Source organism: Pelodiscus sinensis, chromosome 23 (genome assembly GCF_049634645.1).
Source record: "Pelodiscus sinensis isolate JC-2024 chromosome 23, ASM4963464v1, whole genome shotgun sequence".
NCBI classification, from domain to species: Eukaryota; Metazoa; Chordata; order Testudines; family Trionychidae; genus Pelodiscus; species Pelodiscus sinensis.
In genome coordinates, this window is record NC_134733.1 from 476,638 (window position 1) to 500,535 (window position 23,898).

Genomic DNA, 23,898 nt, shown 5'->3' on the forward strand with positions numbered 1-23,898 from the left:
ACCAGAGAGGCTATAGATGCGGCACAGTACTGCTACATCCAGGGAAGAACAGCTAAAGGGTCGCTGAGCCTTACCCCAGAGGTGAAAGTAAGTGGGTGCACCCTGGTGGTTACATTCTAACCCTAGTCATGTGCCTCAAGTTAACTACTCCTAGATAGCATAGGTAGCATGTTAGTGAAGAACAGTGTGAGTTGCACAATGTGATCCAGAATTAGGCTCCTAGGGTGCATCTACATAGCAGGGCTTAACTCGAAATAAGCAACACAAATTGAGCTACGTCAGAAATAGGGAGCGTCTACACAGCACTTATTTGGAAATCGAGCACTCTTCCCCGACTCCCGTACAATGAGGGGTACAGGAGTCGGAGTCAAGTCCTCCAGCTTGACAGTATTTCAACATTATTTTGAAATAACTGCCAGCTGTGTAGACGCGACTAAGTCATTTTGAAATAATGTTGCTGTGTCGACATACCCTTAGTGAATGGAGGAAATGATCTAATAGACCTTGGCCACCTCTCAGTCTTGTAACCTAAGCACCCCGCGTCCCCCAGCCCCAATCTCTATGTAACGAATGTAAATGAAGAAATCAATTACTTTGCAGTCACCTTTTCCAACTGAGCTACATCAGACCTTGAAATGTTTCCAAAGAAAAGGGACCCTGAAGAGTTGACGTTGGTCAGGCTTTGGGCCAGTGAAATCAAGAACAGCAAACAGGAAATGCTGTTTCTTCTACCAAGCAGTCTCCTGGAGATCATCCAACGTCTTATCTAGACGGAGTCCTCCCACCTAACCTAAGGAGCGCTCATGCTCTGAGGACACTTGCCATTCTTTCCATGCTGATTGCTGTTGGCAGCTCTTGAGCTCTAACGCCACATTGCCGTTTCCTCCTTGTACCCCCAGTTTTAATGCCAGTAGGATTTTATCCGCTAGCCTCCATCGGTTCAGGAGCCATTGAGGGACAGCGTTTTCAGAGGGCTGCCATGCAGCCTGCTCGTGCTGAGAATTGTCTATCTATAGCACCTGCAGGTCAGACGCCGACCATCCTAACGACACAACATGAGCACGACACAGAGGCCCGCGAAGCGATGCTGCTCGTGCTCTTGTGTGTGATAGGCGTGGTTTCCAGGGGTAAAGCATTTGCTTCTAGTGCTGACTGCTCACAAGGCAGCAGACCAAAACCCACCTCTGACCTCTGCCGCTTTCCAGATGTGATCAAGTCTGAGCATCCGGCCCATCTGATGTGCAGCCCTACAGTCAGCAAGGTGGCCCCCGCATGACTGTCCTCAGCTGAAGATATTGACACAAAGCTGTGACTTGTCAGGCTCCAATAATTAGACCCAAGCCTATAGCTGTTAGGATCAAGGGGCAAGGTTTTCTTTGAGCAGTATCTTAACGGAGGCTTTAAACCTGGAATGCATCCTCCTGGCAGAATCGAAAAAGGTGCCTGTTGCTTGAGTTCGCTGTTCTGAGACAAGTTCTGCTCTCCCTCGGATTGGGGTAAATCCAGCCTCTCTCAAACGCTGGCAGTGGAATTAGTACAGACTCACTCTGGGATAGCAGAGCAGAATGGGGTGAGGGTGGGGCCTAGTTTGATTTTTCGCATTGGAAAACCCACTGCACTGTAGACTCCCTTAAGGCAGAGAATTCAGGCCAAGAAGTGGCCTTTTAACTGAGCCAAAGCAGAAGAGACCCCGGGAGAGCTGGCCTCAGCCTGGGAGCCCTATCCCCAAGCAGGAGAAAGCTGCTGTGCCATGGAGCAGCCAGTTCAAACTAGGCTGGAAGCACGAAGCTGGTCTGATCTGGCCACTCCGCGCGCTTGTCTGGCCTGTGTCACCGAGATGGAAACTCCTACAGGAGGGCCAGGATCTCCCTCTGTGCAGTGAGCTCAGCGCTCGCCCACCCGCGGGCCCCAGGAGCGGGTCTCCGGCCACTCCCAGGCTCTGTCCCAGTGGGATCGGGTGCTTTCTGGTGCAGTTGTTCTTGATCCTGCCATGGCAGCCAGTTCTCCCAGCAGGGCTGGTCCCCACCCCTAGTCACTCACATGTAAGGCTGTGCCGATACTACCCGCCAGCAGAGCGTAACCACGCCCCAGCCGGGAGGCTCTGGCCTGGGCTAGCTGGGAAGAGGTGGTAAGATACTGTCCCCATCTAGATTTGGGAAAACCACTGCTCAGCCCCCTGCAGTTCGCACCCCACTTCAGTCGTCCTCCCGAGCTGTTCCCCCACCCCCTGCACAAGGCTAGTCGTATGGCCCCAGCTTTTTGATGGCAGAAAATACACTGGCCGATGATGCTATTAATAGGCAGCTCCAGGGTGGGGGAAGAATGGCACAATATCCAATTATTCAGCATCTGTGCCAGCCAGGACCAATGCTTTAACGGGTTCCCAGTGTGGAGGCCTAAGGGCCAGGAATTGGCCACGTTTAAAGGCATGGTCCTGTGACACATTCAGTGCCCAGAGATCCCCGTGAGCCGGGGGGGAGGGAGGGAGCCATTTTTGAAGGAGCGGCCTCGCTGGGAATTTTGGAAATAGACAGAGCGGCGCCTCGGGTGGAAGGGGTGGGGCCAGGAGACTCTGAGTGCCTCACCCACAGACCCTGATTGGCCTGGGGGTGGGGGAGCATGGGAAGTCTTTGCCCCCCACCCTGCCAGAGGCACCCAGCGCCTCGAGAGAACCAGCAGCTGATTTGAACACCCTGCACTTCCTCTGCTCCCAGGCCAATAGTGGGGGGAGGGGGGAGGGAGGAAGGAAAGGAGGGAGAGAGGACAGAGGGAAGGTAGGAAGGAAGGCACGAATAAAGGGAAGGAGGAAGGAAGGAAGAGAGGGAGGAAGTAAGAGAGAGGAAGGGGGGAGGGAGGAAGGAAGGAAAGGAAGGGTGGACAGAGGGAGGGCAGGAAGGAAGGGAGAGGAAGGAGGGAGGGGATGAAGGAAGGAGGGGAGAGAGGGAGGAAGGAAGAGAAGGAGGGATGGAGGAAGGAACGAAGGGAGGGAGGAAGGAAGGAAGATACCCCAGGAGGGGGGCTGACGGGAAGCTTTACCCTTAGTTCGGGAGGAGCCTCACCTCCCTCCCCATGCCTCTCAGCTGCTGGGAAGGGCCTGGGGGTGGAGGAGAGGAGACGTGCCGCACTCCCCCATTCCCAGGTCTCGATCGGCCTGGGGGCGGGGGAGCGGCAGGGCGGACATGGGCCAGATCCACCCGCTTGGTGGGCTGCATCCAGCCCACCCCTGCCCTTGTGCTGAAAATGGCAGCGTGCCGGCCAGCCGGCCCTCTGTGCCAGAACTGCTGGTCTCCCCCAGCGAAGGCGCAGAGCCGGGGTCCCGACCAGGGCAGAGCAGCACAGACCCTGAGAACAGCTCCGCTCCGGGAAGACGCGTGGGACCAGAGCCCCAGAGAAATCCGTCTCGCTGGTCACAGAGCGGGGACCAGGCCCCGCTTGTCATGGCCCAACCCTGCATTAAGGCCTCCTACCGGTGTCCCAGCGGTGTGAAAACGGGCACCTTGCCGTCTGTTCTGTCTTGCCCACAGCGCTGCTGTTGGCCAGGCACCTGCTCGTCCCCCTCGGCCTGCTGCCTGCCAGCTCTCCCCCGGCAGCCCCTCCCCTGTGCAGCCCTCACGCATCCCCCTTGCTGCCCTCCCATGGGCCCTTGGCGTGCAGCCCCTCCCGCTCTCCTCGCCCTGCTGTGCCCTCAGCTCACCAGCAGCCTGGCCCCTCCTTCCTCCGCTGCCTCTGGCCTTTCCACACTGTTCGCACTCAGCCACGCGGGATGGGGGTGGAGGGAGCAGGAGCTGTCAGCTCCCATGCATTCCCTGCTGCAATGGATCTGGCCAGAAATCTGGGAAGGCAAGCCTGAGACCCTCGTCCCCTCTGGCCTTGGGCACACGAGGGGCGGGTCTGTGCAGGGAGTCCAGCGGGGCATGGAGGGCACAGAGCAGCAGGCAGGGAGGCTGAGGTCAGTCAGTCACCCGCCCCCATATGAGGGATATCTGAGTGTGGGTGCAACGCCTCTCCCAGGATGAACCTGAAAGCCTTCAAGACAAAAGGTAATTCCGACAGTGCAGCTGGACAGGGGCTCTTCCCTGGGCCGCAGGCGGGCGCTGGCGCTGCACAGGTCTGACTGATCGCCCTGGAGCGCGCTTGAGTGGGAGCCCTTTTCCCAGGTGCCCCTATTCAGCACCGGGAAGTATCGTCACCCTCTGTAGAGACGAGCGTCCGGAGCCTTTGGAAGGGCTTGTGACCTGGAGCCAGGCAAGCACCGTTCCATTTCGAACCCTCCTGCGTAAGCGGCTGTGCTGGAGCCCTGCGCAGGCTTTGCCGTTCGGTGGGAGATGTCCAGCCGCACGCCCGTGGAGCAGCACGTGGAGCTGCATTGCTCCGAAATGGGAGCATGCGCCGGGGGATTATTTCGTTTCTTCCCAGTGCTTCGGGGGGCTCTTGGAAACAAGCTGTGGGCGAGGTGTCGGGTGACTGACTCAGCTGTGGGCCGTGTCGGGCGACTGACTCAGCTGTGGGTCAGTCCTGGTTCTCTCTGCTGCTTGCTGGGTGTCTGTTGCCTGTGTGCTCATTAGAGGTGACAGTCTTTAGTGGCTGGAAAGATCAGGGGAGAGAGGGGCCAAAACCAGCCACACCAGGCTGCTCTGACCTTTGTGACTCTGACATGCTGCCAGGGTGTGGAGGACACAGCAGCCTCCTCCGTGTGTCCTGTGCCCTAGTGGAGGCTGTGGGCCACAGGCGGGCTCCGAGCGGTTCCTTAGTGAGGGTGAGCAACGACAGCCTGTCCCCAGAGACTGTTCCTGGGGCAGACTGAGCTGGAGCCAGATGCTGAAGCCAGGCCGTGGCCCTCTGAGTGTCTCTCCCAAGCCCGGGGCAGGCTGTCCTGACCGGAGCAGTGTGGCCGTGTGGCCGCTACTCGGAGACTCCGCCTGCCTTTTGAAGCCCATCAGGGCAGAGCCAGCAGCTAGCCCAGCGGTCCCCAGCCCCTCGACCGGGATCTCCCGGTGGATCTCGGCGCCTCTGACGGGATCCTGACCGGTTTGGCCAGGAGGCTGTCAAGTGCCGGCGCGTCAGCTGCCCCTCCCCGCACTGCCGTGCCGCTCCTGCCTCTGCCTCGGAGCTGCCCCTCCCCCTGGGAGCCTCCTGCTTGCTGTGCAGGGCATGGGAAGAAGGGGGGGTGTTGATGTCAGGGTGCCCCTCCCCCCACCCTGTACCCCACCTCCACAAAGTGGGGGGGCAGCATGGAGGGAGTTTGTTGGCTTTTGTGGGGAGTGGGGCAGGCCCAGAGTAGGGGCAAGGCTGGCGTGGGGCCGGTTTTGTGCACACACTCGGGTCAGCGGCGCACCTGAGGACGGCCCTGGGGACAGGAGCTTGTTGCGTCCAACCGATCAGCCGGCACCCGGAGCAGAGGGCTGCTCCAGGCCCACGGGAGTCAGGAGCTGGGCCCCGGCGAGGGCAGGAGCGGCTGCAGCAGGAACTGGCCACCCCACATGCTGAGAGAGCCAGGAGCAGTAACTTGGGGTTACTGGAGCCTGCTAGCAGCATCCCCAGGTGCGGGGGGGCCCAGAGCAGGATCCCACGTAATCGGTTCCCGGGGTCAGTTGTCCTCCCAGGTAGGGGACGTAAGGTCCAGCCGTTCCCTGGGCTGATCCAGAGACATGGGAGCCGGTGGGGCTGTGGGAGGGGGAGTGGGCGGCTGCTCCGCCCTGCTCCATCCTGTCTGTTCAGCATCCCCTGAAGGGAGGGGCGAGTGTCCTGAGCCCGGCGACTAAATGGCCAGGCTGGACACAGGCAGCAGCGTCCCCTTCAGCCCCCTGCTCTGTGCACGTCTCTGCCCTGGCGGAGGCAGCTGCCACGCCTGCTGTGGCCTGCTCAGGCCGAGGGGCAGGCGGGTCGGGGAGAGGCCGTCCCGTGCGTGGCCTGTGCCGGCTCCTGGAGTCTGAGGCCGTTGTGCTCGTTTGCCCGGCTCTGCAGCGGCAGGGAGGGAGCGAGAGGCGCGTGGCTGCCTTGGGGCAGGGTGGTTACTGGGAGGGATGGATCGGGCCCGAGGCTGGAGCGCATCGAACGGGACTCGCTGACCCCGGCCCGTCTCCCGCAGTTGCAGAGTTACTTCGCCGCCTGCGAGGACGAGACTCCAGCAATTCGGAATCACGACAAGGTCCTGCAGCGACTGTGCGAGCACCTGGACCATGCCCTGCTCTACGGGTGAGCTCGCCCGCGCGGGGCGGCGTGTGGGTCTCTCCCGGCCAGGCCCAGCCCCATGCCTGCAGGCAGCTGCTTCAGCCGGGGCAGCAGAGCCCGGGGCCATCCAGGGCTGGCGTTAGCCCCGCCGACGCAGCGGGACGCTGGGGGAGGTGCTCCCCAAACCCACACTCAACCCGGCCAGGTGCAGCGGGGCGCTGGGGGAGGGGCTCCCCAAACCCACACTCAGCCCGGCCGGGTGCAGCAGGGCGCTGGGGGAGGGGCTCCCCAAACCCACACTCAGCCCGGCCGGTGCAGCGGGGCACCGGGGGAGGGGTTCCCCAAACCCACACTCAGCCCGGCCGGCGCAGCGGGGCGCCGGGGGAGGGGTTCCCCAAACCCACACTCAGCCCGGCCGGCGCAGCGGGGTGCCGGGGGAGGGGTTCCCCAAACCCACACTCAGCCCGGCCGGCGCAGCGGGGTGCCGGGGGAGGGGTTCCCCAAACCCACACTGAGCCCGTCCGGGTGCAGCGGGGTGCTGGGGGAGGGGCTCCCCAAACCCACACTCAGCCCGTCCGGGTGCAGCAGGGCGCTGGGGGAGGGGCTCCCCAAACCCACACTCAGCCCGGCCGGGTGCAGCAGGGCGCTGGGGGAGGGGCTCCCCAAACCCACACTCAGCCCGGCCGGTGCAGCAGGGCGCCAGGGGAGGGGCTCCCCAAACCCACACTCAGCCCGGCCGGTGCAGCAGGGCGCCAGGGGAGGGGCTCCCCAAACCCACACTCAGCCCGTCCGGGTGCAGCAGGGCGCCAGGGGAGGGGCTCCCCAAACCCACACTCAGCCCGTCCGGGTGCAGCGGGGCGCTGGGGGAGGGGCTCCCCAAACCCACACTCAGCCCGTCCGGGTGCAGCAGGGCGCTGGGGGAGGGGCTCCACAAACCCACACTCAGCCCGTCCGGGTGCAGCAGGGCGCTGGGGGAGGGGCTCCCCAAACCCACACTCAGCCCGTCCGGGTGCAGCGGGGCGCCGGGGGAGGGGCTCCCCAAACCCACACTCAGCCCGTCCGGGTGCAGCGGGGCGCCAGGGGAGGGGCTCCCTAAACCCACACTCAGCCCGTCCGGGTGCAGCGGGGCGCCAGGGGAGGGGCTCCCTAAACCCACACTCAGCCCGGCCGGGTGCAGCGGGGCGCTGGGGGAGGGGCTCTCTGACACCGCATAAAGATTTCATTATGCAGCACTCCCAGCGGGATCCCAAATGCATGTGTTGGCTACCTGCTCCCCTGCCCCAGTGTGGGGGTCAGCTGGATCAAACACTTCAGGGTCCCCCGCGCTTAGTTCCTCGTTTTCAGTCTCTTTCCTTTGCCTTTCCCTGATGTTTTCGAGGGCCCTGCCCTCCTCCCGCCTCCGGAATCTCTCCCCTTTTCGCCCGTTTTGATTCCGAGCCAGGCACTTGGGTTTTGAAAAGCCGCTGAAAGGAGGAAGCCTGTCTAGTGCCTCCTACCCCAGCCTGACCCCCACCGTCAGGGATGGACTGTGGAGAGCACTCGCCTCCCTTCAGCCCCATCAGGCAAGAAGCTGGAAGTGCTGCCTTGTTCCTTAGCTGCCCTCTCTGTTCCCATTGCTCTAGGCTGCAGGATCTCTCGCTGGGCTACTGGGTGCTGGTTGTTCATTTCACCCGCAGGGAAGCCGTCAAACAAATCGAGGTGCTGCAGCACGTGGCTACCAATGTGGGGCGCAGTGAGTATTTTCTTCTGCTCCTTCTAGGGGAAGCTGGCCTGGGATCTGAGCTGGTCTGAATTGCTGTGTGGTCAAGAGCCTGCTCTGCATCCCGGCTGGCAGAGAAGCAGGAGCCCCACATGCTAAAACTCCCTGCCTGTCTGGCAGTGAAACGCTGGAGTACGTTGCCCAGGGAGGATGTGGAGTCTCCATCTCTGGGGACATTGAAGAGCAGGTTGGACAGACGCCTGCCAGGGATGGGCTAGATCCGTGGCCACCACAGCGCCCCTCGGGGTGATCGCCACGGCCAGCTGGCCAGGCGGCTGCCCCTCTTCCATGCAGCCCAGCTGGAGCGTGGCGCAGCCTCGGCGGGCTGAACGCCAAGCTGTGCTGGATCGGGGAAGGGCAGCCCCCCGGCGGCTGCCCCTCTTCGTTAACCTGCTGGCTGGAGGGGAAGAGACGCGCAGTGTCCCCGCTCTTGCCTCCGGCTCTGGGGGGCTGGCACAGGCGGTGCGCTGGGGACAGGGCTATGACTCATAGGACCTGAGAACTGGAGGGGACCTCGAGAGTCATCGACCAGTCCCTGCCCTCACGGCAGGGCCCAGCACCGTGACCCTCCCTGGCAGGGCTCGGTCCAACCTGCTCCGCAATATCCCCAGAGACAGAGACTCCACAGCCCCCAGGCAGCGCAGTCCAGCCTCAGCCTCCCTCGCTGCTTGGCCTGTCCTCAGAGGCCACGGGGAGCGATTTGTCTCCCTCCTCCTTGTGACCTGACCCTCCGTCACGCTGATCCCCACGGGCTGTGTGCGGCCAGAGAGCCCCGCTGCACCCGGCCGGGCGGCGAGTCTCAGTGCACTGGGGGACAGGCTCGCGGGGGGGTGTGAAGGAGGGTGCAGGGGCAGGACGGGAGGGGCAGGGGTTGCAGTGAGTGGATGGGGGATGCAGGAGATCAGGCGGGGGCAGGACGGGAGGGGAAGGGGTTGCAGTGAGGGGATGGGGGATGCAGAGGATCAGGCGGGGGCAGGATGGGAGGGGCAGGGGTTGTAGTGAGGGGATGGGGGATGCAGGAGATCAGGCGGGGGCAGGACGGGAGGGGAAGGGGTTGTAGTGAGGGGATGGGGGATGCAGAGGATCAGGCGGGGGCAGGATGGGAGGGGCAGGGGTTGTAGTGAGGGGATGGGGGATGCAGAGGATCAGGCGGGGGCAGGATGGGAGGGGCAGGGGTTGCAGTGAGTGGATGGGGGATGCAGAGGATCAGGCGGGGGCAGGATGGGAGGGGCAGGGGTTGCAGTGAGTGGATGGGGGATGCAGAGGATCAGGCGGGGGCAGGATGGGAGGGGCAGGGGTTGCAGTGAGTGGATGGGTGATGCAGGGGATCAGGCGGGGGCAGGACGGGAGGGGCAGGGGAAGCAGTGAGGGGCATGGGGGATGCAGGGGATCAGGCGGGGGCAGGATGGGAGGGGCAGGTGTTGTAGTGAGGGGATGGGGGATGCAGGAGATCAGGCGGGGGCAGGACGGGAGGGGCAGGGGTTGCAGTGAGTGGATGGGGGATGCAGAGGATCAGGTGGGGGCAGGATGGGGGGGCAGGGGTTGCAGTGAGGGGATGGGGGATGCAGGGGATCAGGCGGGGGCAGGACGGGAGGGGCAGGGGTTGCAGTGAGGGGATGGGGGATGCAGGGGATCGGGGGGGGAGGACGGGAGGGGCAGGGGTTGCAGTGAGTGGATGGGGGATGCAGGGGATCAGGCGGGGGCAGGACAGGAGGGGCAGGGGTTGCAGTGAGGGGATGGGGGATGCAGGGGATCAGGCGGGGGCAGGACAGGAGGGGCAGGGGTTGCAGTGAGGGGATGGGGGATGCAGAGGATCAGGCGGGGGCAGGACAGGAGGGGCAGGGGTTGCAGTGAGGGGATGGGGGATGCAGGGGATCAGGCGGGGGCAGGACAGGAGGGGCAGGGGTTGCAGTGAGGGGATGGGGGATGCAGGGGATCAGGCGGGGGCAGGACAGGAGGGGCAGGGGTTGCAGTGAGGGGATGGGGGATGCAGAGGATCAGGCGGGGGCAGGACAGGAGGGGCAGGGGTTGCAGTGAGGGGATGGGGGATGCAGAGGATCAGGCGGGGGCAGGACAGGAGGGGCAGGGGTTGCAGTGAGGGGATGGGGGATGCAGGGGATCAGGCGGGGGCAGGACAGGAGGGGCAGGGGTTGCAGTGAGGGGATGGGGGATGCAGGGGATCAGGCGGGGGCAGGACAGGAGGGGCAGGGGTTGCAGTGAGGGGATGGGGGATGCAGAGGATCAGGCGGGGGCAGGACAGGAGGGGCAGGGGTTGCAGTGAGGGGATGGGGGATGCAGAGGATCAGGCGGGGGCAGGATGGGAGGGGCAGGGGTTGCAGTGAGTGGATGGGGGATGCAGGGGATCAGGCGGGGGCAGGACAGGAGGGGCAGGGGTTGCAGTGAGGGGATGGGGGATGCAGGGGATCAGGTGGGGGAGGATCACGGGGCTGAGGGGAGCGCGGTTGGAGCAGAGGGAAGAAGTGGGGGGGGTTACAATTTTCCTTTGCAGAAGCTGCACTTGCCTTTCCCCCCCACTCCGGGTATGTCTACACTACCCTCCTGATCCGAACTAGCTGTACTCCTCGTGGCAGTTCGAACTGCCGGCACGGGGTTTAAGTGCACGGGGTTCGAACTGCCGGCATTTAAAAATGGCGCCGGCCAGCTTCATGCAAATGAAGCCTGGGAAATTCAAATCCCGGGCTTCATTTGCAAGTGCGGTTGCCTACATCACCCCGCTAGTTGGAACGAGGAGGGTAGTGTAGACAGACCCTCCCTTGCTTCTCTGCTCAACTAGCTATTTGCTGCATTCTCACCCTCTCACCTTTTCTGTGTTACTGTCCCAGCCCTCTCCTGCCCCCAAACTCCCTCCCGGATCCTGCACCCCTGTTCCTCTTGCTGGAGGCCCTGTCCCTCACATTGAACCCACTTTTGTTCTCACCGCAGAGCCTAAGGGGTCCCCCAAATCCACCAAGTCCAGAAGCCCTGAAGAGTAATCTGGCCTAGGGGGAGCCCTGCACCTCAGCCCTCCTGCCCCGTCCCTTTGCCCTGGGAGGGCTGCGGCTCCGGGGGAGTGCGGTGCGGGGCCACAGCAGTGGGGGCTGGGGGTTTGGGAGGAGGGTTTTTTGCTTCTCACTTGTGTGTGATTTCCTGTGGGTCAGTGGCCCCGACCCAAACAGGCTCCCACCTCTCCCATCAATAACGAAAACAGCGAAACCGTTTGTGTTGGACCGAATGTTTCACTTTATTTAAAATGAAGTTTGATCGACTACCCTGAGCACGTGAAAACGCTTCGTCTGTTTCATAATTGAAATTAAACCGTTCTCCCGGCTGCAGCCCTAGCAAAGTGGCTCAGGCGTAATGATGTAATTAACAGTGAGTTTCCATTAGCAATGGGGAGTCGGCAGAAAGGTTTGGAGAGGGGCAGGGTCTTGGGGAAGCGGGGGGTAGATCGTGGCTTGCCCTGACATTTGAAAAGTGATCTTGGGTGTAAAAAGGTTGGAGACCCCTGGACTAGATGGTGCTGGGTCCTGCCGTATGGGCAGGGGGCTGGACTTGAGGGCCCTTCCAGTTGTAGGGTTCTAGGATTCCCACCCTGTTGTACAGCCATCAGTCTGTCCCTTGGCCGCCTTGTCCTCCCCAGCTGTAGGGAGTCCTTGTGTGGTGACCCCAGGGAGCACAGGCTGTTCGACGACCTGGAAGGAGAACGTTTTCTTGAGAACTCGGCAAGCCAGTAACCAGGCCTTAGTGGGATGCTCAGTCCCCCCGTTGGACCCTCAGCTTTGGACATAGGCACCCTGAGGCCTGATTGAACCATGCAAATACAGACTGGGGAATCCAAGTGCAGGGTTTCACAGCACCAGAAAACTGGGGTCTCCTGAGTGCCCCCTTCTGGGGTTTGCCCCCAAAGCTCAGAGCCAGGCGTTTCCAAAGCAGAGTGCTGGCTGCAATTCCAGTGCTGCTGGGAGGCCCCCGCTCAGCAGCCCGTCCCTGTCTCCCTTCCATCCCGGGGGCCGAGGAGAGCAGAGCTGAGCTGAGCTGCATCCTTGGCCCTCAGGTGAAGCCCCCTCGTGGCGCTCACATTGTCCTCCAGCACCGCCTGCTCCTCGTTTGCAAGGGTTTAGGGAGTGGCCGTTAACCCTGCCTGAGCCGTTCCTTGGCATTGGCCCCTGTTGAAACAGCAGCTGGTTTAGCTTTTGATTGGACTTGTAGGTCACATGAGATTGTTTGTTTCTTGGCCGGCTGAGCTCAGCTCTTCAGCATGTGGCTGCCGCTGCGAACGCTCCCGCTCAGAAATCCAAACTTCATTTCCTCTGACACGTTCTTAAATTCCCGGCATCCAGGAGCATTCCCGCCGGGGAGCCGATTGACTCAAGGCATTTGAATGCAGACGGGGCCTGAACAGCATCAGCAAACTGTTTGGGTTTTTAAATAGTGAATAACTGGTTAGTTCTTTCTTACCTTCCCACATTTGCCCGGCTCTGGGAGGCAGGGTCTGCTAATAAATCACATTTGATGCTTGTTTCAGGTCGAGCTTGGCTGTACCTGGCCCTCAATGAGAACTCACTGGAGAGCTACTTACGGCTGTTTCAGGAGAATCTAAGTCTGCTGCACAAGTACTATGTGAAGTGAGTAGCAGATCCTCTCTGCCTGGCCAGCTGCCTCCGCCGCTGCTGCTGGTTGTTTTCCTTTGAGGAAGCTAAACTCCGTTTTGCACAAGTCAGGTTCCGCTCCCTCCCCCGAGCGCTGTGGAAATGCCGGGTGCTCACAGCGGAGGCAGCGGGCTCAGCTGTGCAGGCGGCACGTGGGCGTGGCCGCGTCCCGGCACGGATGTGTTCACAAGCGTGTTCGCTCCCGTGCGCCTGCGCTGTGTCACCTGCACTTGGCTGCCTCTGTCTTTGGTGGCTGTTCCTCTCGTCCCTGCCTCTCCACAGACCCTCAAAGGGCACTGGACACGGCTTTTCTTTTGCTTTGACTGGGGAGGGGTGCTCAGGGCCTGCCATGGACCCAGGCCATTGGGTAAGCATGTGGGCTGTGCGTTTGACAGAGAAAGCTCCCCTTCCGGGTTCTTGGCTGTAAGTGCAGTAGCTGTCTCTTGACCCCGGGAATCGCACGGAGATCACCCGTCTGCCTCTCGCATCCCGAGGACAGGGCTCGTGGCTCGCCCCAATGGCGGATCTTAACTCAGGAAAGAGAAATGTGTCGCTCTGCAGGAGAAGTGTGCCGCCGCCTGCACAGCCAGGCCGCCCTGGCTGGCCTCGGACACTGGCCCCGAGGTGGAAGAGAAGCCTGGAGACGACAGCATCCCGCTTAGCCCGAGTCTCAGGTTGTTGCCATTGTAGCTCAGGGTCACGCCACGGAAGCCGGACGGGTGGACTGTGTCTTGACTCCCACTCACATGCTTGGGGGGCGACACTCGCAGCTCTTTTGTCTCCATGCCAAAGCTTAAGGTCCTTGTGCTTTATCTGTCACAGGAATGCCCTGGTCTGCAGTCACGATCACCTGACCTTGTTCCTAACACTGGTATCTGGGCTGGAATTCATTCGCTTTGACTTGGACCTGGTGAGAATCCTTCCTGTCTCCCTGTCTGCACGGCTGGGGAGAAAGGCAGGACAAGGCTGGGGGGGGTAACGCGCCCTGCCGCATGCCTGTCCCCGGGGCTGCTGGGGAGACGCACCCTCAGGGATGGGACGCTCTGCTCCCTGGGCCTGGGGGGCGCTGGCAGCCCTGGGCCGTCACGTTGGGCAAGGGACGGGGGCTTCTGCTCCGGGAAATGTTTGCCCAGCTCTGACCAAGGGCTCTTATCTGCTGGAGACGGGAGGGAGCGAGTCCGTCTGCCACCAGCCGCGTGGCCAAGAGCTCCTGCTTGGAGCGCGGGAGCCAGGACTCACCACGCTCCGGAGACAGCTTCCTCTTCCCAGAGCAGGGCCCCGATTCGGATGGGCAGGGCTTGACAAACAGCGGCGAAAGCCACTCGCCAGCCCCGCACTGCGCATGCACCGGAGCCACGAAGGAACAGGGCGCAGCTGAAATCGCCTCGCCCCGGGCCAGGAGACTGGAGCTTCTCGAGCCCTGCGGATGGGGGTGCACAAAGCCCACCGGAAGAGAGACAGGATCCCTGGGCGGGGACTGCCACAGCCCCACGTCTCCCACCGCCAGGTGCCCTTTAGGGAGGGAAGGGGGCTGCTGGTTTCCCCTCCCAGTTTGTGTGGAAACACGGCTGGCGGGTCCCCTTCAGCAGGGAGCCAGGGGAAAGTGTCCAATTTGCTCCATTCCTCACTCTGGCTGGGGAGTGCAGGGGACAGACAAACCTGGACTGTCCCAGCCAGGGGACATGCCCCCTGCCCCCAGCTAACCCTGCTGGAGCTGCAGCAGCCATGGAGAGGTGCTTTTCAGCTGGCTGAGGTGAGAGAGGGCGGGGGTTGTCCCCTCTCCCTGGGCAGCCTGCACCCTGAACCCCTCCTCCCCAGCCCCGCCCCAGAGCACTGACTGAAATAAAGAAAAGCCCAACTGAATCGTCTGAAGGACCCGGGCAAGGCCGGGGAAATCTAGTTCCCCCTAATCCAGGCGTTGCTTTAGAGCTGCAGCGAAACACGCTGTCCCTGTCCTTCGGCGCCCCCGCCCGAGACAGGTGGCACAGGACGACAGGAGCAGGAAGGGTGTGGAGCAGGAGGCACAGCACGTGGGGGTCGGGGGGAGAGGCAGAGACTGAGTCGAGGGATACCACTGCGTGTGAGCTCGCCGGGAGCCTCGCAGAGAGAGGGGATGGAGCTCACGTAGGAGAAGACCAACGACAACGAGTCCCTGAAGGGTTTCCAGGCTGGGGATCCTAGGGCCCAGACATGGAGGTTCCCAAATCCCTACTTGTGGGGACAAGTGAGGGTCGAAAGAGGAGATAGAGCCCCCGTGGACACGGCTCCTGGAGGGGAGGGAGGAAGGGATGCTGGTCCCCGGGCTGCCATGCTGGGCATCGGGCACCGCGAGCCACTCGGCTGCCTGGCCATCCCACCACAACGCGCAGAGCACGCCAGCCCTGCGGAAAGGGGAGAGAGGGAATGGGCCCGATGGCTTGACCAGAGCACCAGGCCCAAACATGGAGGGCGAGTTCTGCTGGGAACCGCACTCCCTGTGTCCGTCTGAGGCGGGGCATTTGGGTCGCGTTCTCCCTTCAGCCACTCTGCAGCTGGCACTTCCTGCAGCGCTGCATCCTCCAGCGTCTGGCTGAAACAAGCTGCCGGCTGCTGCATCAGCAAGTCACTTCCGGTTCCTCAGTGCGTGGGCCCCAAGCGGGGTCGCTAGGTAGAGCTCCATGCAGATGCGATTCAGCTCAGTCGGGCTCATATTCCCTAGGACGCCCTCTGTGGCTCAGGGACCCAGCTAGGAGGGAACCTTCACTGCTTTATTCCCCAGCCTGTCCCGTTCAGCAGTCCAATGGCGGAGGTGCGGCAAGCCTGAGCAGCGCCAGCCACGCCGTGGGGGGGCCTGTGGGTCAGGTTGGGTGGGATCGATGTGCAGGTTTCTAGCTGTGGTGGAAGCTGGCTCGGTGCGACTGGCCGGGGCAGTGAAATGCTGCCGCCTCGGGGCATCACTTCACTCAGTGACCATTGGTAGCCCGGCTATTTGCACATCTGACCTCGCGCTGCACGTGGGCTGCCCGGGCTGCACGGCGAGAGGAAGTGTATTATCGTCTCTGTGGATCTGTTCTCAGGATGCCCCCTACTTGGACCTGGCACCGTACATGCCAGATTACTACAAGCCTCAGTATCTGCTGGACTTTGAGGATCGCCTGCCCAGCTCCATCCACGGCTCAGACAGCCTGTCGCTCAACTCCTTCAACTCGGTCACCTCGACCAATCTGGAGTGGGACGACAGCGCCATTGCGCCATCAAGTGAGGGTAAGTGGCCAGAGGGCACAGGGACGTCAGGCGGTCGTGCTGCTTCTGTCTGCACAAGAATCTGAGTCCTGCGGCAAAGCTCCCAGGGCCAGGAGGTCTCTTTGGCATCTCTTCTCGCTGGGATCATGATGAAAGCTTTGTAGCCAGGCAGTGCCCTCCTGGTCTCCCATATATCAGTGTTGTGCTTGGCCCATTTTTGCTACAAACAGGGCCACAATCCACTGGGCCAGATGAGACACAAGCTGTGGGAACAGGGTCTGATTGTAGCAGCCAGGAGTGGGCCCTTAGCTTGCACTCTGAGCCACATCAGTCTTGCATACAGACATGGCCAGTGGAGACTACATGCCCCAGCATGCTTTGTTCCATCTGGATCCAAGCTGCCAGTGCCTCCTGCCTAGATCGAAGAGAAAGGTTTTGTCCAGGAACTCTGTTATTCCATGAAATTCTCCAGCAGGACAGGTGGAGCAACAAGGTTCCAATTCTGCCTAAATCCCAGGTTCCCTGGTTTAATTGCTCCGACAGATCGACTTGACCTTGGGCACTGACCGCAGGGAGACAGGGTTTGCTTGTCCTCCTTGCATTCAGCAGCTACGTCTTTCAATCCTGAAGAGCAAAAGCCAGAGCATATTTGAGCATAGGGCTCCGGCTTCAGTGTGGCATTTGGGTCCGTCTGTCTACAGAGTTTTCTTGTGCAGCAGTTGCACCGGCCTGGTGGGTTAAAATGGCTCTTTGAGGGCTGATCCCAAAGAAAACTCCAAGCATTAGTCTTTTTCAAGGCCCTGTCCTCTGGGCTTCCCCCACAAAACGAAGCCAGGATCCAGCTGGCGGGGGACCTTGCCTCAGGCCCTGTGGCACAGCATCCAGGAGGCTCTGGGTACAGCATCCAGGGCTGGGATGATTTGCTGGTTTTCTCTGCTGTCACTATTGTCCATTTGCAAAATAGAAACAAGGATATTTACAGGTTTTAAGAGAGGAGGGTAGCCCCGTTAGGCAGTAGAAAAAATTCACGCCAATTTTAACTAAGTCTGAACGGCCTGTTACTACTGTCGTGGGGCAGAGAGAGGCAATGCCGAAAGCCCCAGCAGCACAGGTTGGAGGCAGTGAAGGTCAGGGGGCAGACATGACAGTACCAGTTGGTTTGCGTTGATCTCCTGGCCCTTGTTCTCTGTCATGTCCTGGAGACTTGTCCCAAATGACTGGCATGGCGTGTCTCCACCGTAGAGGTCACCCATCTCCTGCCCTGTCATAGAATCCTAGAATCCCAGGGCTGGAAGAGACCTCAGGAGTCATCAAGTCCAGCCCCCTGCTCAAGGCAGGACCAACTCCAACTAAATCAATCCGGCCAGGGCATTGTCAAGCCGAGACTTCGGCAGAACTTGTCTGGGTCCAGGCATAATCGAATGGACTCAAACCCCTGGATACTGCCATTGTATGGCCCCAGTGGTTAATAAATTGTTCCAGTAACATTAAGTGTTAAGTGCAGGTGATACAGCTGTGAGGTTGAAACTCACAAGAAGCTGAGAGTTTGGTTTAGAAATGGGAACTGAGAGTCCCAGCCGCTAGCTTTTTGGCCCAGGTTAATGACGTCTCGGCTCTGAGTCTCAGTTTCCCCATCTGTAGACAGGGATGATACCGCCCCATTTCCTCCCACAATGAGGTACGGGACTCAGTAAGCTAACGGTTTCTAAAGTACTTTCAAACCCTTTGATGGAATGCACCATTAGCATATGATGTTATTTACATGGGCCTGACGCAGCATGTCTGGTGTATGACCAGCCCCCATTCAGCTCAGTGCATTGTTCACTCCAAAGCAGAACTGTGACAATTGGACATTAACTTATTAATTGTTTCACTACTAATCGTTGCAAGCCACTACTGTGAGCTTGATCAAAGGACCAGTTCTTCCCTTTGGTCAAACTGCTGGCTTTGTAAATGTCACTGAATTAAACTTCACAGTACAAGTGTAAGTGGTGAAACTAAGGCAAAGAGAGGCTAAGTAATCAGCAAGCTGATCCCTCAACTCGGGGGGTTGGAATTCCAGGGCCTCACCTCAATGCACATGCCACTAGGTTATGCTACTCAGTAATTGTTTTTCCAATTTTAACTTTACACCACCTAGTATAGGGGCCCTGAACTCTGTGGAGGGCTTTAGAAGCTACTGTAATCCCAATAGCAATACTTAGGAAGGCAAACTTCCTTCTACAACCATGTTTCCTAATCAGTTTTTCATTGTTTTCAGATTGTTTTCTTAACTCTGTGCCCCCCCCCACCCCCCCCGTTTACATGCTTCCCATGTTCCCCATCCCTCCCTGTTACTTGTTTCTAATCCTCCGTTTTATCCCTCATTTTTGTAGATTATGATTATGGAGATGTCTTTCCTGCAGTGCCGTCCATGCCCAGCACAGTCTGGGAAGGTGGGACATAGTCACCTGTTACCATATTTCTCTTTTCTGCCTCCTTTCCGTATCAAGCTTGCTGCATGCAATTGATTTTTTTTAATTAGAGCAAATATTCTAATCTTGATGGAATTCTGTGGCAGCAGAAATAAGCTCTGTTTTGAATGGATCGTCTGTCGTCTGTGTCACCTATTCTGTAGGCTGGTGTGTTTGAGGTGTCCCTCCAGTTACTAGGGATTCTCACATGACTGTGTCACAAAATGTTGTGACTTTTTCCCCTGGCTCTGACTCATGTTTCACTTGTACCTGCCAATTGTGTCTGACCAGAAGTGGATTGTGCCCATGAAACCTCACGGTCCATCTACATTTTTTGTTAGTCTCTAAGCTGCTGCAGGACCATTAGTTGTTTTTTAAGTTTTTTTAAGACAGTGTGTTCAGGATATTTGTTGCTGAAGTTTCTATCAAGTGAAATTGGCTTTGTTTAATAAAATGACTATCTAATATACTACGAGAGCTGGATTGATAATGGAACCTTTTAAAAAGATTTAAAAAACCCTCTTAAATACTCCTGACGTGAAGTTGACACAGTGATCAAGGAGTATCCCAAATGTATCAGGCAGTTACAAACTGAAGTACTACCGTGTTCCTTCTCAATATAGCACGTTCTACATTTCCTTCATGTGGTAAAGAGCAGGTGTGTTAAGAGTTGTGTGCCAGAAAGCTACATTCATCAATTAGCCAACAGAATCTTGAAAATGGCTTCAGATTGAATTCTACTTTTCATAGAATTTTTGTTTGCTTTTGGGTGCATTTTTTTTCTTCCCTTGATAGGCCTTGATCCATGATTCCCTCCTGGGTTAAAATACCTATTGAAGCCATAACTTTCAGCTAATGGCCTTGTTTTGTTTGGCCATTGCTTTCCTTTTTAAGCCTGGCTTTCACCAGTCTCTGTTTCTTAGAGGAAAGGCACATCTCCATTTTATAGGAAACTATTCTCCTTTCTCTGCATGGAACACATCACTCTGCTCACATGAAGGCACAACTAGACAGCTCTGCGTGTTCTTCATATGCAATTGGATTAGGAAATCTGCCCTCTTTACCCATGAAGGAAATACAGGGGGTTGGTTTTGTTATTTCTAATTAAAAGCTTGATAGATTCCTTCAGTTGAAATTGTTTTGTGTTATCCTCCTCAAACCAAACCTCATACAGCATTTGGGTAAAGATCTGCTTGAATTCCATTAGGATGGCTTTTGGTCTCTAGCGTTCTCTCCTCTCTATAAACCTCTCTCTCCAAGCTCAAGAGACACACTCTTTGGTTTTCAGAGCACAGGCTGAGTGGCTGCAAAAAAAACCCAAACCCACCGAACCTTTTCTTGTTGCGGTCACATGTGGTTAACACAGAGGCTGGCCTTGCTTCTGAGTTCTCTGCAGCCCGGGTACTAACCACGTTTGCGATTCTGACCCTCCTGCCGAGACTGGAATGAAATAATCTGTATGTGTTTTCCCGCATCCATTGGTTTTGCTAGCATTTCCTCCTGAGAGGTGCTGGAACTGTGATCTCCCCCAAAAGCCAGTGTTCCCCCACGCTTACCCACTACTGCTCCTGGATGTAGAACTATGTAACTGTGACGCTAGCCATAATTGTTGGATTGGGCCCTTTGGTTCCCCTGGATGGAAGAAATGAGGGTTGAGGTGTCTGTGAATTGCTGGAGGTTTGATGTTGGCTCATCGCTCCTGATGGCTTGCATTGGCGTTGGTGTTGGTGTTGGTGTGTGCTGGGCGTGTAGTTGGTGGGCATGGGGCTGTATCAATCATTACCACCCCCGTCCCCCAGCAAGGCATCATCCAAGGTTTCATCTTATGGCAACCCAGCAGCTGTTGAGGAGGTTGTGATCAGTTCACGTGGCTCGTGCCACTATAACAATGGGGTTTGTTCCCTATGCACTTTGCAAACGCCGAGAATAGGAATTGCATTTTTAAAATAGGAAGCATGGGCTACATAATAGTGCAGATTATGACCAGTTAGAGACGAAGAGCCAAAATAGCGGTGGATAATGTGTGAAGAGCCACTCACGATATATTTATTTTTATCTATTGATCCATAGATAGAGCACAAGAAACATAGTGATAAAAATAATGTTACAGGACATTTTGGACAAAAAACAATAAAAAAGTCTCTAGTCACTTAAAAAATTCATGGCCTGTCCATAGATCTTCAGAGAACTTGACAAGGAACAAACATCAAATTAAAAAAAAATCCCTTTGAAAATACAGTCATATTCTCACACTAAGAAAAGCATCCCCACCATGTATTTTAAATTTGGCACTACTGCGCTACTGTGTCCTGTTTAAACTGAACTGAGAAGTAAATTAGCACAATTTGAAGTGCCTGTTTCACTCCAGCTGGTTGATCTCTGCTATGGTTTCCTCTTTTTTTTTTTTTTTTTTTTTTACTTATAAAGATTATGACTTTTTCATGCTTCTAAAAATTCCGGTCTGTCCCAGACTGCAGATATGAGAGGTCCAAAAACACTCGTATCTCAGAACAATTGCTTCAGCCAGGCAAACTAGCCTTTGAGGAAACAGTGTAAACCAGGTACCTGCTGATTCTCTTTTTGCCCTGGAATTGAAATATGACATCTGGGTTGGCTGCCTTATTCTGCATCCGTGAAGACTTAGAGTTTAAGGTGTTTCAGCCCCCCTCCTCCCCGCTGTAACCCCTCCCCCAGAGCCAGGCACCCCCAGCCCCCCGCTCTAACCCAATCCCCCCCTCCCCTAGAGCCAGGCACTCCCAGCCCCCCGCTCTAACCCAATCCCCCACCTCCCCTAGAGCCAGGCACCCCCAGCCCCCCGCTCTAACCCAATCCCCCTCTCCCCTAGAGCCAGGCACCCCCAGCCCCCCGCTCTAACCCAATCCCCCCCTCCCCTAGAGCCAGGCACTCCCAGCCCCCCGCTCTAACCCAATCCCCCACCTCCCCTAGAGCCAGGCACCCCCAGCCCCCCGCTCTAACCCAATCCCCCTCTCCCCTAGAGCCAGGCACCCCCAGCCCCCCGCTCTAACCCAATCCCCCCCTCCCCTAGAGCCAGGCACCCCCAGCCCCCCGCTCTAACCCAATCCCCCCCTCCCCTAGAGCCAGGCACCCCCAGCCCCCCGCTCTAACCCAATCCCCCCCTCCCCTAGAGCCAGGCACCCCCAGCCCCCCGCTCTAACCCAATCCCCCCCTCCCCTAGAGCCAGGCACCCCCAGCCCCCCGCTCTAACCCAATCCCCCCCCTTCCCTAGAGCCAGGCACCCCCAGCCCCCCACTCTAACCCCTCCCCCAGAGCCAGGCACCCCCAGCCCCCCACTCTAACCCAATCCCCCCCTCCCCTAGAGCCAGGCACCCCCAGCCCCCCACTCTAACCCAATCCCCCCCTCCCCTAGAGCCAGGCACCCCCAGCCCCCCACTCTAACCCAATCCCCCCCCTTCCCTAGAGCCAGGCACCCCCAGCCCCCCACTCTAACCCCTCCCCCAGAGCCAGGCACCCCCAGCCCCCCACTCTAACCCAATCCCCCCCTTCCCTAGAGCCAGGCACCCCCAGCCCCCCGCTCTAACCCAATCCCCCCCTTCCCCAGAGCCAGGCACCCCCAGCCCCCCACTCTAACCCCTCCCCCAGAGCCAGGCACCCCCAGCCCCCCACTCTAACCCAATCCCCCCCTCCCCCAGAGCCAGGCACCCCCAGCCCCCCGCTCTAACCCAATCCCCCCCCCTAGAGCCAGGCACCCCCAGCCCCCCGCTCTAACCCAATCCCCCCCCCTAGAGCCAGGCACCCCCAGCCCCCCGCTCTAACCCAATCCCCCCCTTCCCTAGAGCCAGGCACCCCCAGCCCCCCACTCTAACCCAATCCCCCCTCCCCTAGAGCCAGGCACCCCCAGCCCCCCACTCTAACCCAATCCCCCCCCCAGAGCCAGGCACCCCCAGCCCCCCACTCTAACCCAATCCCCCCCCCAGAGCCAGGCACCCCCAGCCCCCCGCTCTAACCCAATCCCCCCCCCAGAGCCAGGCACCCCCAGCCCCCCACTCTAACCCAATCCCCCCCCCAGAGCCAGGCACTCCCAGCCCCCCACTCTAACCCAATCCCCCCCCCCAGAGCCAGGCACCCCCAGCCCCCTGCTCTAACCCAATCCCCCCCTCCCCCAGAGCCAGGCACCCCCAGCCCCCTGCTCTAACCCAATCCCCCCCTCCCCTAGAGCCAGGCACCCCCAGCCCCCCGCTCTAACCCAATCCCCCCCTCCCCTAGAGCCAGGCACCCCCAGCCCCCCGCTCTAACCCAATCCCCCCCTCCCCTAGAGCCAGGCACCCCCAGCCCCCCGCTCTAACCCAATCCCCCCCCCAGAGCCAGGCACCCCCAGCCCCCCGCTCTAACCCAATCCCCCCCTCCCCTAGAGCCAGGCACCCCCAGCCCCCCACTCTAACCCAATCCCCCCCTCCCCTAGAGCCAGGCACCCCCAGCCCCCCGCTCTAACCCAATCCCCCCCTCCCCTAGAGCCAGGCACCCCCAGCCCCCCACTCTAACCCAATCCCCCCCTCCCCTAGAGCCAGGCACCCCCAGCCCCCCGCTCTAACCCAATCCCCCCCTCCCCTAGAGCCAGGCACCCCCAGCCCCCCGCTCTAACCCAATCCCCCCCTCCCCTAGAGCCAGGCACCCCCAGCCCCCCGCTCTAACCCCTCCCCCAGAGCCAGGCACCCCCAGCCCCCCGCTCTAACCCCTCCCCCAGAGCCAGGCACCCCCAGCCCCCCACTCTAACCCAATCCCCCCCTCCCCTAGAGCCAGGCACCCCCAGCCCCCCGCTCTAACCCAATCCCCCACCTCCCCTAGAGCCAGGCACCCCCAGCCCCCCGCTCTAACCCAATCCCCCCCTCCCCTAGAGCCAGGCACTCCCAGCCCCCCGCTCTAACCCAATCCCCCACCTCCCCTAGAGCCAGGCACCCCCAGCCCCCCGCTCTAACCCAATCCCCCCCTCCCCTAGAGCCAGGCACCCCCAGCCCCCCACTCTAACCCAATCCCCCCCTCCCCTAGAGCCAGGCACTCCCAGCCCCCCGCTCTAACCCAATCCCCCCCTCCCCTAGAGCCAGGCACCCCCAGCCCCCCGCTCTAACCCAATCCCCCCCTCCCCTAGAGCCAGGCACCCCCAGCCCCCCGCTCTAACCCAATCCCCCCCTCCCCTAGAGCCAGGCACCCCCAGCCCCCCACTCTAACCCAATCCCCCCCTCCCCTAGAGCCAGGCACCCCCAGCCCCCCGCTCTAACCCAATCCCCCCCCCCAGAGCCAGGCACCCCCAGCCCCCCACTCTAACCCAATCCCCCCCCTTCCCTAGAGCCAGGCACCCCCAGCCCCCCGCTCTAACCCAATCCCCCTCTCCCCTAGAGCCAGGCACCCCCAGCCCCCTGCTCTAACCCAATCCCCCCCTCCCCTAGAGCCAGGCACCCCCAGCCCCCCCTCTAACCCAATCCCCCCCTCCCCTAGAGCCAGGCACCCCCAGCCCCCCGCTCTAACCCAATCCCCCCCTCCCCTAGAGCCAGGCACCCCCAGCCCCCCGCTCTAACCCAATCCCCCCCTCCCCTAGAGCCAGGCACCCCCAGCCCCCCGCTCTAACCCAATCCCCCCCTCCCCTAGAGCCAGGCACCCCCAGCCCCCC

At 59.8% G+C, this 23,898-nt stretch overlaps 1 protein-coding gene across 5 annotated transcripts in view; it reads left to right on the forward strand.

The window, feature by feature from the left end:
• The window catches only part of PLEKHM2 (pleckstrin homology and RUN domain containing M2), an 89,989-nt gene that overhangs the window by 39,399 nt on the left and 26,692 nt on the right, over positions 1 to 23,898 (forward strand). For 3 of the 5 annotated variants that reach the window (XM_075906327.1, XM_075906323.1, XM_075906325.1), the window contains 6 exons: positions 6,089 to 6,195; positions 7,794 to 7,903; positions 12,456 to 12,555; positions 13,402 to 13,489; positions 15,636 to 15,822; positions 18,177 to 18,236. In XM_075906327.1, coding sequence (XP_075762442.1) covers positions 6,089 to 6,195; positions 7,794 to 7,903; positions 12,456 to 12,555; positions 13,402 to 13,489; positions 15,636 to 15,822; positions 18,177 to 18,236 — 652 coding nt within the window. The remainder of the gene's footprint in view (positions 1 to 6,088; positions 6,196 to 7,793; positions 7,904 to 12,455; positions 12,556 to 13,401; positions 13,490 to 15,635; positions 15,823 to 18,176; positions 18,237 to 23,898) is intronic. The other 2 variants (XM_075906324.1, XM_075906326.1) reach the window with 1 other exon arrangement.